The sequence below is a fragment of the Convolutriloba macropyga genome, chromosome 2 (assembly GCF_964194025.1).
Source record: "Convolutriloba macropyga chromosome 2, txConMacr16.3, whole genome shotgun sequence".
NCBI classification, from domain to species: Eukaryota; Metazoa; Xenacoelomorpha; order Acoela; family Convolutidae; genus Convolutriloba; species Convolutriloba macropyga.
In genome coordinates, this window is record NC_134469.1 from 81,484,662 (window position 1) to 81,498,086 (window position 13,425).

General features: G+C 34.4%; 1 protein-coding gene across 1 annotated transcript in view; it reads left to right on the forward strand.

The window, feature by feature from the left end:
* The first annotated feature begins 1,491 nt into the window (after positions 1 to 1,491).
* The window catches only part of LOC142334778 (uncharacterized), a 25,725-nt gene continuing 13,791 nt past the window's right edge, over positions 1,492 to 13,425 (forward strand). Inside the window, exons 1-4 of the mRNA XM_075383068.1 lie at positions 1,492 to 1,973; positions 5,599 to 5,654; positions 8,575 to 8,676; positions 9,478 to 9,748. Of these exons, the coding sequence (XP_075239183.1) occupies positions 1,822 to 1,973; positions 5,599 to 5,654; positions 8,575 to 8,676; positions 9,478 to 9,748 (581 nt within the window). The 5' untranslated portion in view covers positions 1,492 to 1,821. The remainder of the gene's footprint in view (positions 1,974 to 5,598; positions 5,655 to 8,574; positions 8,677 to 9,477; positions 9,749 to 13,425) is intronic.

The following is a 13,425-nucleotide window of genomic DNA, read 5'->3' on the forward strand; positions in this document are numbered from 1 at the left end:
CACCACAATCAACACTCAATGAAATCAATACTTTCCATTTTTATCCGAATTTTCTAAAAACAAGCAGCAACATGATGTACATTGGTGTCTTTTTACTGTCAAGTCAAACAATAAAAAAAATCGTGTTTTTTGGGTAAAGTCGCTAATTTTTACTTCGCTGCTCTTTAGAGTTTACAAAATGCAAGTCTTTTTTCGATACTCCGAGTTGAAAGAAGTTCGTTAAAAAAATGAATTTGTCCCACAAGTGATAACAGATCAGATAGGTTTTTGTTTCTATTCTCACTGCTCACTTCTTTTTGTGAAATTACATACCAAGGAAACTAACACAAAAGCCATCTAATCAAGTGTTCTCTCAAGTTTTGTTTCGTATGTGTACGCAAAATAAGCCCAGAATCTCTTAACATCTATGGACATATCTTTTGCTAAAAAGCACTTGAGGAATATTGCGATCAATACCGAAGGCAAAATTTTTCATTTTTTTCTGTATTTTTCAAAAACCAGTAGCAACATGATGCATACTTGTGCCTTTCTATCGTCAATTCAAACAAACAAAAAAATTATTTTATCTGAGAAAATTACTCGGTCTTCCATTTCGTGTGTGTATATGTGCGTGTTTGTGTGTGTGTGTGTGTGCGTGAGTGTGTGTGTTTGTGTTCATGTGTGAGAGAGCGTGTGCGTGCGTGTGTGCTTGTTTGTTTATTTGTGTGTTTGTGTGTGTGTGTGTGTGAGTTTGTGTGTTTGTGTGTGTATGTGTTTGTGTGTTTGTGTGTGTGTGTGTGTGTGTGTGTTCGTTTGTGTGTGTTTTTGTGCGTGTTTGTGTGTGTGTGTTTGTGTTTGTGTGTGTGTCTGTGTGTTTGTGTGTGTGTGTGTGTGTGTGTGTGTTTGCGTGTATGTTTTTGTGTGTGTGTTCTTGCTTGTGTGTGTGTGTTGTGTCTGTGTGTGTGTGTGTGTGTTTGTCTGTGTGCGTGTTCGTGTGTGCGTGCGTGCGTGTGTGTTGTGTGTTGTATCTGTGTGTGTGTGTGTGTGTGTGTGTGTGTGTGTGTGTGTGTGTGTGTGTGTGTTTATGTATGGGTGTTGTGTGTGTGTGTGTGTGTGTGTGTGTGTGTGTGTGTGTGTGTGTGTGTGTGTGTGTGTGCGTGCGTGCGTGCGTGCGTGCGTGCGTGCGTGCGCGCGCGCGCGTGCCTGTTTGTATGTGCGTTTGTTTGTGTGTTTGCTTTGCTTTTACACGTTCAAATGGTTCTGCCAACAATGGTAACAATTGTTGCTTCCATCTAGTAATTCTTTGCAAAAGATAGAGCCTAGAAACCTTCTCTCTGACCCACTAACAGAGCCCAGTTACAAATGTCGACCCCGAATGCACACTACTTGTCCTATTGGCTAACATGTGCTATGTTTGAACAAACAGCCTTTGCTAACTCTAAATCCCTTCTTTCTATTTAGACTAGCTTCAACTGCCACTCTTTATCTTCGCATATTTAACAATAATGGTAAAGATAGAACTATGGTACAAAATACACTATGGTATAATACACTACCACCTCGGCTATAAAACCATTATGAAATGACAAAAGGCGAATCATCAACTTGCCTTACCATTTTACCATTTTCTTACCATAGTAGTACCAATTAACCTGTGTTCTCTCTATGGTATATACAATACTGTAGCTTACCTTTTTCTATACCTAAATTCTACGTCATATTTTCAAAAAAACCATTATACACGACACAGGATAAATAAGTACATCTTATACTATAACATTAGAATTTATACATTACATTTTTTATACAATTTTGTTCAGCCTGCTTTTGCTTCCTTTGCAGATGAAAAAACATTCCAGCAGTATTTTTAAATTTTGTTCACTACAATGGGAGTATACCCTGTTCTTATTTTTACTATGTTGGGTTTATCTCCTCCCACAGAAAGTGATTTCATCAGATGCATTGACAAATAGCCCCTGTGACGAAGATAGCGAGTAAGTAGAGAAAAAAACCCATACTCTCATCAAAAGTTCATCTCTATGGATATCAAAATTTGCAATTTAATTTTGGAGACATATTAGAAATACGCTAAAGGTGTAGAAATTAAATAAGTAAGGAGTGGTAACTATGTATGGTAAGCGTGAAAGTGTGGAAATTGAGTAAGAATTGCATTGCGAAAAAAATTTCACAGGAATAATTACATAAACAAGTACGTAATTACATAATTGCATCAGCTTAAGTATATATATATATATATATATATATATATATATATATATATATATATATATATATATAAATAAAGCCATCTGTCGTCAAAAGCTCAACTCTATAGATATCAAATATGGGTTCTCAAACTTTATTAGAGTTTTTATTAATGCAAAAATATGCATTCGTCCCAAAGGCTGTTCATATATTTCCGCGCCCAGGCGAATTAGTAGTCCCTGAAAAAATTAAACCCAATTAATACCATATATTCCTTGATTTTTTTTAAGTTTCATGGAAAATTGAATAAATATATAATAGACTCGGTAATGTGCGTTTGCTCGTAATGTTGTGACCCTCTTACACAGAAACTATCTGAACAAGAGTTCGCTTAAGTTTTTTTTCATAAGTATACGCCAAAGAAGCTGAGAAACTTTTAAAATCTATGGACATGTCTTTTGCAAAAACACGTTTGAGAAACACTGCAATCAACACTCAAAGCAATCAATACTTTCCATTTTTATCCGAAATATTTGAAAACAAGCAGTAACATGATGTACATTGGTGTCTTTTACTGTCAAGTCACACAATAAAAACATTATGTTTTTTTGGGTAAAATCCCTAGTTTTTATTTACTTCTTCTCTCTTTAGAATTTACATAAAGCAAGTCAGTTTTCGATACTCCCAGTTTAATCTTCCCTAAAAATTTAATTTGTCTCACAACTTTTAACAGATCAGCTAGATTTTTTTGCTATCGAAAGCGCTCATCGATGCAAATATTGTAACATGACACAAAACACAAAAAAGAGTGCAGTAAAAAAAACATTAAAATCAGATACGACACTATTTACACAATATAACCTTCAATTACAAAATTATAAAATTTGTTAATGAATAAATCAGCAGTACGAGAAGAAAAAAGTCAATTGTTATCTGTAATTTTGAGTGTGATTAAAAGTAGTTTTCATGAAAAAATCAGCACTGTGAGAGAAATATATTCAGTTGTCGTCTGTAGTTTCGTGTGTGATTAAAAGCGGTGTAACCTTTTGATTCCGTTCCGAATCTATATGTGAATCGAAAGGAAAAAAAACAATACATTAGCATCATGGTGACGGCAAAAAATGATTTGTACATGTTTCCAGAGCTGAATTTGTGTTGAACGTCTCAATACCAAAGCAAGTAAGACTGTTGCATGCTTCTTCATCAATTTGAAAACCTTCACAGCTAGTGAAAAGAAAAAGAACCTCAACTGATTTGAATAATAATAATAATTTATGACTTGCTAGATTACTTTTTTTGCAAGAGTTGGTTGAAATGACGAACTGTTAAAAAACTGGTTTTTATTCATGAGTAAAATATTTTGAGTTGCTCAAATGTTGCAATTTCTAAATATTGAGTGCACTTTGTATATTAAATTTTTCAGCTTTAAACACTATGCCGATAACTCAAAATTTATCCGGATCTTAAAAAGCAATCAACAGTTTTAGGCTGCCCTTGGTGCACTAAAGTTTGAAAAAAGTACAAGGATTCTGATTATGGCGATTAAACTTTTTACATTTTAATCTAATTGGATAGATCACCGTTACTAGTTTCACGTTTTCCAAATCTTGAAAAACACCAAATATTTTTAAGCGTTCACTAGATTAGTCCTGAAAATAAATGATTCAAGTTTTTGAAAGTTTTTTGACGTAAACTAACGACAAATTTTGAAACAACATTTACAGAGTTTTTTGAATCAATGTTGTTTAATTAAATTTAAGCTTCTTTCTTCACTCAATGCAATTCAAATCGGAAAAACAAGAATCAGACTAATTCTTGAATCTTTTTTAACCTATGAAATGGAATAAGGGGAAAATGGAATAATGCATTTCTTTCCTTTCAAAAGAATGCGAAGATCTGAAACTTTTTGCCGAATTTACGCAACAGGTAGCTGAAATTAAAAATAACAAATAACTGAATATTTGAACACGCTTAAATTGACTTTATCTCAAGAGCAATAGTTTTACACTGCATCATTATCACTGTTTTAAACAAACCAGGTTTTATTAGAATTCTTTTTAATTATTTATATTTGTGTCCAGAAAAACATCAAATAATAATCGAATATAAAAGAATTTTGATATAGTACAAGTGATGTAAATTTGTCGACCGATAGATGAATCTAAAAGTGAAGCTAGCGTGGCAAAGTAAGGAAATCAAATGTTAAATAAAAATTGGCTCCTGTCTGAGTTTTTTTTTATAATCATGGAGAAAAATTAGGGGAAGTGAATTAGAATACTCTTCAAATTTTTCATTTTTTGATTTTGAAGTGGTGTGTTTTTGTCTTTGAACAACGCTCGTCAAATTAAAAACTAGTTTTTTAAAACACTTACGTGTTTTAAGTACTGCGTAAATGCTCCATTGGACTCTTCAAGTGAGAGTAATTTCATTCATCAGTCTCAAATCTCATTAAAAGATAAAATAAACATGCTGAACTGCTTTTCTGTAAAAGCAATAAATTTTAAAAGGAAGTTAAGGTTTATATGGTTACCGAATTCATACAATTGTTTTGGTCAATCGAGGAAATCTGACAATAAGCGTTTTATATAAAAAATGCAAAATATTAAACAATATGAGACATATAACCCTCAACATTTTGTTTTGGATTTTCTTTAGCATAGTACCTGATAAAAAGTTGTTTTACAAATGTGGATGAAATTCTTGTAGACCGCTTCAAGGAGAACTTCGATATTTTTTGAGAGCTTTGGCTTTCAACTTCAAATTATGTTTAACTTCAACTCTCAACGTCGAAAATCTACTTTTCACTTCAAAATCTATGATCAGATTCAGTGGCTAAATGTTTTTTTTTTAAATTTCTAAAAAAGTTTAACTAAACTAACTAACATTATATACCCAGTGATTAGCGCACTCGAATCTTGCACAATTCTTGCAGCTCCAATCCCGGAAAAGAAGCCATTAATATAAAAGCCAATAAAATTATTATTGAAATGCTTAAAAATGTTTGTAGCTTTACATGAGTTAATAAACTTCTAATTTTAAAAATATTTCAGCTCAATCAGCTGTTGAAAGCGAACAGTTAATAATGAAGAATTTACTTAAACTCAAAATCTTGCAGAAATTTTTTAATATGAATTCAAAATCCTGGAAGAATCATGTAAGGTTTTGAATAGAAGCAGCTTTTTCTGTGCTACCCTCGCTGATTGAGCCATCGCTGATTGAGCTGAAAAAATTGCCAGATGATTTAACAAGTCGAGTTAAAAACTTACGTTTTGAGAATTTTGATTTTAATTTTTGTGGTTACCCCTCCTCTTACCTGGTTATCTGGGTGGCTTTTTCCCTGGCAAGATTCTTGCAGGATTATAAATTATTGGATCATGGTGCTGATTTACAGCGCAACGATTCTTTTTGTTCTAGTTACGAGGGCTATGAGTGGGTCACAGACGCAGATGGAAACAAAGTCTGCACAAATGGTGAGAACAACAATTTTGTGTACATTGTTTACATCACCCCTGGTGACCTTCAATTCTGTTCACTTACAAAAACATCATTTTAGTTGTTCTCTGAAAAACATCCTTTTAGTTGTTCTCTGAAATTTTCTTGAATGAAACTCCTTAAAAACTATTTACCTTAAAACTTATGAATCTATCGGTTGATTGGTTTGAATCTCTGGGAGTACAAAAAGGTGCGCAATAATCAATTTGTAAATAAACCTGCATCGTTTAAACTTTGTCTTCCAAGTTTTTGGTAACCTAAAATTTTATGGTTTCTTTGGTTGCTCAACTACAAATCGTGTGTAAAAATTTGTCGTGTTTTAATGATCGGACCATTTGAAACAATATAAACTAATTTTAGAAACTTTCAGCAAAAAATTAACCTGCTCAAATTTTTGATCTCTAATTCTAGTTAGGACTAGTTTGCTTTTACATCCCTCAAAAATTGGCCGTTGTCGAAAAATAGCTTGTTTTTCATATTTGCATATGCTTCTTACGGTGATTTTTCTCATGCTAGTTTTTCCACATTAAAATTTTTATTTACTGGAATTGGTTTTGTCGCATTTTTATTCCAACAATTTTCCCCGAAAGGAATCAGTTTCACTGTTTTCGGGATCAACAAATGATAATAGAAGCGTTTCTTCCGTAGCTCATTTCAGCTTTTATCTTACGCTTCGGGGAAACAAAATTATTTGTAATGAAACATATTTGTTGTAGTTTTACCAAAATTTTGAGGTTTCCTTGTTAACTACTTATTCACAAGAGATTTCTAGATTACAATGAATTGCTAGGTTGCAAAAGTGGGTAAAACATAAAACTCGCAAATTTTACAAATCAAAATAAATCTTGCTGCTGCCGCTTAATTGCTTGCATGTTGATTTCTTGAAAATGTCTTTTTGAACAAATTTTGTTTCGATGAAGGAAAGTTTCTTTGAAAGATAAGCTACTTTGAGCAAACACTGCACTTGCTTAGACAATAACAAAGCGCTAGCTTTGTAATTCAGGTGTGCTGTATAATCAGCACCCTTCTGCCAGAAGTTGAATACCTGACTACAGCACCTACTAATTTTTGGCTCTGAATCGTTTTTAGGTTTTTTTGAATTTTTATTTGAATCCTTCCTTAAACAAACTTCATAAGAATTTAACTGATTTTAAACTGCAAGCTCAGCGATTGTAACTTTTGTGTGGTTAAAAATTTTAGTTGCATATTAAAGGAAAAAAGAACAGAAACAAATTGTAATTCTGCAAGTTCACCAAACTGTCGACCATTTTTGTAATTGTTTGCCATATCGTTGAGATTTCAATTCTCTTACAATTGTTTCAAGGCCCAAATATTGGCCAACCGATACATCCAACTTTAATAAGAAAAAGGGCAGCTGAAAACAGGCTACTGTAGGCCTAATGCTGTTCCACTGCGATTACGCAGAAACCACAATTATTATTATTAATTCGTGGTCATTTAAAGAAATTCTTTGAGTTATAAGGTTGAAGTGAGAGAAATTACTGGTATATGAGATAAAATGAAAAACTTGAGCAATTTTAGCTGAAAATGAAAAATTTTAGCAATTCCTTCCGCTGACTGATAACTTCTTTTTTGTTCTTAATTTAATGGAAAGGAGAATCAGAGCCCAATGTAGGGGATGCTTTGAAAGACATCTTGACCGGAAAATGACTCATAATCTGGCAAGAAAGAAAACGAACAACCAGTCAACATCATTTGGGTGCTTTGTTGGCAGCACCCGACATCCATTTTTAGGTCTGCATTGCCCTCGGAACGGGTTACAAATAAATTCCAAAGGCCACTCGAAAAGGCCACTTTTGAAAATCTGACACGCTGGATAGTAATTTTGGTCACGTTGTTGTCTGTTATGCACGAGGTGAAACAATCTCAAGGTCAAACATATCTCTTGAACTAATTGCAACAACCTGTTCAGAAGCAAATTGATCAGTCATTTTAAAAAAATTTATAGCGAAAAAAACTATATTGGCGGTGATATTTATCTGCCATCATAGAAATCCTGTCATCCAGCTGCTCCAGATGTATGTCTGACCTCAGCATTGCAGCCAAGAATCAATTTTGAGGCGGAGGAGAAGTCATGGTACTGTATTGATATAGTTGACGAACGGAAAACGGGACTACATGAGCATAACGGATATCAATATGAAATTTTGTTTGTTCCATTTTTTGTTGAAGTGATAAGTATCATAAAGTATAGCACCTAATTGACGTCCGATATTACCCCCAAAAGATGCTCAACTGCTTCTAAAAAGTTTGTAGTTTGTTTTAATCATTCGTGGATTATCTAGAATGATTGTAAGTTCTCGTTAGATGGTCTATTCACGCAACTGGAAATTAGTTTGAAAAAATTTATTGTGGCTGAAATTGAACCTGTGTTTCCTTCAATATCGCCCAAAGAGGGGGAGAATTCCGAACGCAAGTTGACCTCGATAATAAGTGGGGAGGAACTCTGTATTTCAATGTCACCCACTGAGAGTGAAGAATTTTTCAAAAAATAATAAAAAAATGGTCATGTGATTAATCAGTGTTTGAACATAATGCAGCCGATCATTGTGGCCAACTAAGCTAAAGTTAACTATGAGCAGAAATCATTGAATATTTCAAATTTCTTTATTCTTGTTAACCCGTGGACACTTTTTATGCACGTCGTATCAGACCGGATCTTGTTTCATAGTTTGCAATCTATAGATTTGTACAGCTAATTTCTACGTTTCCAGGCAACGCCTGATAGTTCTCAAAATGGGTCCAATTAATTTCAATGACCCAATCTCGGTCCATCCTGATATTGGTCGGATTTTAATAGGACTTTTTGACTTATGTTTTTATAATTTCAATCTTATCGTGTCTGTGTAAAAGTTTGACCACAATTTGCTGTTTTAGTTGTGGACAGTTGTGACAAAGCTTGTGCTAATGGCGCAGTGTGTAACTTTGCAGAAGTGTGTCAATGTCTAGCTGGCTTCAAGGGAACCCTTTGCTCTGAAAGTGAGTTTATTTTGGTCATCTAAAGTCTTTAAAAGACGGGAGTATTTTCACTATTGACACTCCATCCCCCCCCCCTCCCCTTCATTTTCATCAACAAGGCCCGAGAGAAAAAACCAAAATGGACTAGCCAAAAACTAGCGAGAATTGAGCGAGGTAGCGTATAGTTGAGCGGCCTATTAAAATCATCAAATCATGATGAGCTCGTACGCATAAAAATACGAGCTCATAAATAAAAAAAATAAAAACTATTCAAAGCTTTTATTTGTTTATTAAGTTGGTTAATCTTAACTTGGTTTAAAATCTCCGATTAACTGTTGGTGTAAATATGATAGTCAAACTAAGCAATGTCTTTTCATGTTTTTTATAACTCCAGAGTCTGAACAAATCATCCATCAAATCTATTCAATTTCTGGTCATAGATTTTTATGGACCGCCTGGCTGGGTCTGGTTTTGTGACAATTTGTTGGCAAAAAAAGTTTGAAAAATTTGACTGTAGTCATACGCTTTTAAACGAGTCAGAAATTTATTAATGTTTTCAATTTTGTATAGTTGCAATTCTTCATCAGAGACATTGCTCTGATGTTGAGAAAATGCTACTTAGCCCGAAAGGGTTTATTTAAACAGGGCTTTATTTCATCGGATCTGTTCCGTTCCGTTTGTGCCCCCCCCCCGCCCCATTAAGCTTGACCACCATAAATCAATCTTAGAATTCTTAGATACCCAAACATCGCAGCCCTATACTGTGAGTAGGATTATTTGGTCACCATACATGAAAAAGAAAAAGTCAAGACTTGTTTACAGAATGCCCTGAGGGCTACTACGGAAAAGGGTGCAAGAACAGATGTCAGTGTCAAAAGGGTTCCTGTAATTTTCGAACGGGAGAGTGCAGCTGTGACTCTGGCTACACTGGATCCAATTGTGCCTCCGAGTGCGACGGTGGCTATTATGGTCCTAACTGTGCCTACCCTTGCGCTTCTATCTGCTCAAATGCTGTGGGGGTAGATGTCAGTTCCAAAGTTTGTGAACATATTAGTGGGCACTGCTCCTGCCTTCCAGGAAAATATGGAGATGGGTACGAATTTGTTTATTCTCACCTTAAAATTTGGTCCCCAAAAAATCACAACCTCAGTTATGCTATCATATTGATTGCTAGAGATGCCAGATTATAGGCCGCAAGACCAAAGTCGAGATAGGATGCTTATCGCTCGAATGCGTCAGAAAATTTAAAATCTTGAAATAATCTGATAGAAAAATGAAAACCTTGAAAAAATCTGTTAAAAAATGAAAATATTCAAAAAATATGATAGAAAAATGAAAATCATGAAAAATTCTGGCAGAATAATTAAAATTTTGAAAATGGTTGGCCGAAAAATGACAATATTCAAAAACTCTGGCGGAAAAAGAAAATGGTTATCTTGTAAGAACATGTTATCTAAGAAAGATGATGTTGAAGATTACCGTTCATTCTCGACTAGGGCATACCTGGAATATTCCTTTTGCAGCTCTAGAAAAAACAGTATTTGATTTGATTTGATGAAACCCATTATTTATTCAAACAAAGTTTTTGAAATTTGACAATAAACATTCAAGTGCAAAGGAGTAATTTAAAATGACAAAATTTAATTGGTTTTGGGGTGGCCCTATTCTGACTGCTATGATAGTATCTGAACGTTTTTGAACGCACAAACTCATGACAAATGTATAACCAAATTGAGAATTTGGTAAGTAAATTTACAACTCAGTTCAATTAATTTAGAAGGCATCATTGTATAGAGAGTTTAATTTGAGAAAAGTTTGGGCAATTGATCATTTGAAGTTTTTGAAAACAACTGACAGCACTCGTTGCTGGGAGCCATTTTAAGCACCGTAAAGAGCTTCTGCTGGCTCTACGTGCTCTCCTCTTATACATGGTGTTCTGCGCTAGCCTTGTGCATAGAGAATTGGTTGTTGTTTTCCAGAAGTTGTAACACATTTACTCTCAAATATCTAAGCATTAAAAAGTGTTCTCTAACATATTTAGGAGGCAAGAAGCATAAATCAAAGAGAGAGAGAGAGGGTAATAATAAAAAAAATAAAAAAAGCTTCTCGCTCAGGGATTGAACCACTGCGCCCCATTTGACCAAACGAATAGATTGCTGCGCTGCAATTTGGTGTTATCACAATAAAAAAGGTAACAGAAAACGTAACTCTTCAATATTTTTACGCAGAGGCAAACCGGATTAGTTGAACTTTGGAGTTGGTCACTGAGTAGTTGAGTGAACGTTTTTTTTAAATAATTAGTAAGATTGAAATAACACAAAAGAAGAATACATATAATTTTAAAAAATAACTAAAACGATAGACGAAAACAAAAAACGGAGGAAGAGAAAGTATCAAGTTAAAGAGACGTAAAATGCAATGCTGGGCATAACCATAAAACCACTGAACCGAATTGCGCATAGAACCACGTTATGGCGTTTCCTTTGAATAGTTGTATCACGTGATGGAGAATTGAGTGTAATTAGTAAGAGCAGTATTAATTGTTTTGAGTAAAACACTATCTAAGGGATTTTTAATAAATTGATTCCTCGGGTATCTAGCATGTGATGGTGTGTGCTCCATTTGATTACGGTTGTGTAAGTCTGATATATTAGTGGTTTACTACAGCCAATCCCAAAACTTCTTAGTGGGCTGCTAGTTTTGCTGTCTAAGAAGAACAAGAGTTACTGTTTTATTGCTTGTTTGATTTGAGCTCCTATACAAAAATTTGAGCGGCGAGCAAAAAGTTTCAATCGAAAGCTGTTTCATACTACATAACCAGGCCAAAAGGAGGAAAGGTGAAAAAGTCATTGCTGTGATTTGTCATTGTCTCTTATCTTCTTCATTTCAGTATTAGATTTTTAAGAACTGGGTAAATTTACTGTGCCTGTAGGTTGTTACTGTCGAAAACTGATTTAAAAAATATGAACAAAATTCATTGTTACAATTTGCTAGGGACTTTCCCTGCGCTCTCAACTCTTGTTTGTTCAAAACTTCCAGTATGTGTAAAATTGGTAGCCTGCTAATTTTTTAACTTCAGCGGGACAGATGATCCAGCAGGCTCCAGCAACTGTTTCTCAGGCATTGTCTACTTTTTCCGTTGAAGTCAAGCATCGATTCAATTTTGTTACTCTTTTCGCTTCTGAGGTATTCTCTGGTCAGCACTTCTCCTACCGAGCCTATGTTGATTCTTTCATGGAGCGTTTATAAATTGTATCAACTAGGTTTTCTCGTGCGGATCCTCAACGCTATATTTTGCCGGAGATGTATGTTTGTTATAACTGTATTTGATTGACAGACCAGCAATCATTTACATAAGAGAAAAGAGGTCGAACCCATGATTTGTTTAAATGCAGCAAACTTTTTTTATCGATTCTTAATTAGTTGAGTTAACCGACATAGTTGATAGTTCCTCTCGTTTGTTTTTATAACAAAATCTTTGCAGTGTTCAATCCATCATAGATGAGGAGTTAGGTTTTCGCTCAGAATTTTATCTTAGTTTGCTCGTTAATCCGTTTTTTAAGGAAAAATCAGGACTAGAGTTTTTCCACTTTTTGCAGAGCGTCTAATTTCTTTTTTCGTTCTTTACTTTTGTTTTCTGTTTGATCCATCAGCAAGTTAAGATGCTTGGGCTGGTGTGTTTGGAATTGCGCTGATTTAAATCGGGTATTATAATTCTGCAAAGACACTACCCTGGAGTACTTCATCTAATGTTGAAAGATTGCTGCTTTTGCAGTTATTGATTTTCAAATGAATACTACTTTGAGAGAAAAGAAATACGTTTTTTTTGCAATTTCATGAGCTCCAAATTTCCATTTTTGTTTGGGAGTCATTCTCCACACTACATCAAACGTTTTTGATATCTAAGCAGACAAATACTACTATTTCCGACCAGTGATACGATTCTTTTATGTGCTCAGATACTTTGATTAAGCTGACAGTTGTGCAGAGATTTTGTCTCTATGAACTTTGCGTTTCGCCGAAGACGTTAAGGATCTCATGTATTTCTGTATAATAGGACAAAATCTTTTACAGTTTTTTCGCATACCTTTGCCTGGCAGTTAGTGAGTCTGATAGGTTGGTAGTTTACTGTCTTTTTTGTTTTTTTGTCGACTTTTGATAAAAGTTCAAATTCAGACTCCTTCCAACCGAATAGTTGGAACATAACAATGGTTTAGAGAGCTTGTTAACAGGAAACAGATATATGCTTTGCAAGCTTTGCAAAATGTTGTAAATGACAAACGTAAAACATAGTTAATGAGGAGCAAAATTGATGAAAACCTTCTTTTCCCAAAAACACTCTCGTGACCTGAAATTTTGAAGAAATATCTGTATTTGAGCGCTTAGTAACTATATAAAGCCGGTCGAAAACTATTTCTTTTAATGCGAAACAGAATGGTCCTTTCGTAAAAATGTCCATCGAAAATGGTCTTGTAACAAAAATGCTCAAAAAACGGCCTTATCCAGGTAAAACGGTAAAGCGAAATTAATATTGAGCGCAGCAAGGTTTTTCTCGTTTGGTGCCACTTCTTGTCGCATATTGAAACCGTGTCACTTCACGGAACTCTCAAAGTTCTTATTTCTTTTTAAAAGATTTTGAAAATTGCTGTTTTTGCACTTGGAATTCAAATTTCAAAACTTACCCAAACCTTGACTGATTTGCAAATTTTTTAATTACACCTGCGCCTACTGCTATATATAAAATATTTGGAGTTCCCAGTATGTTAACTT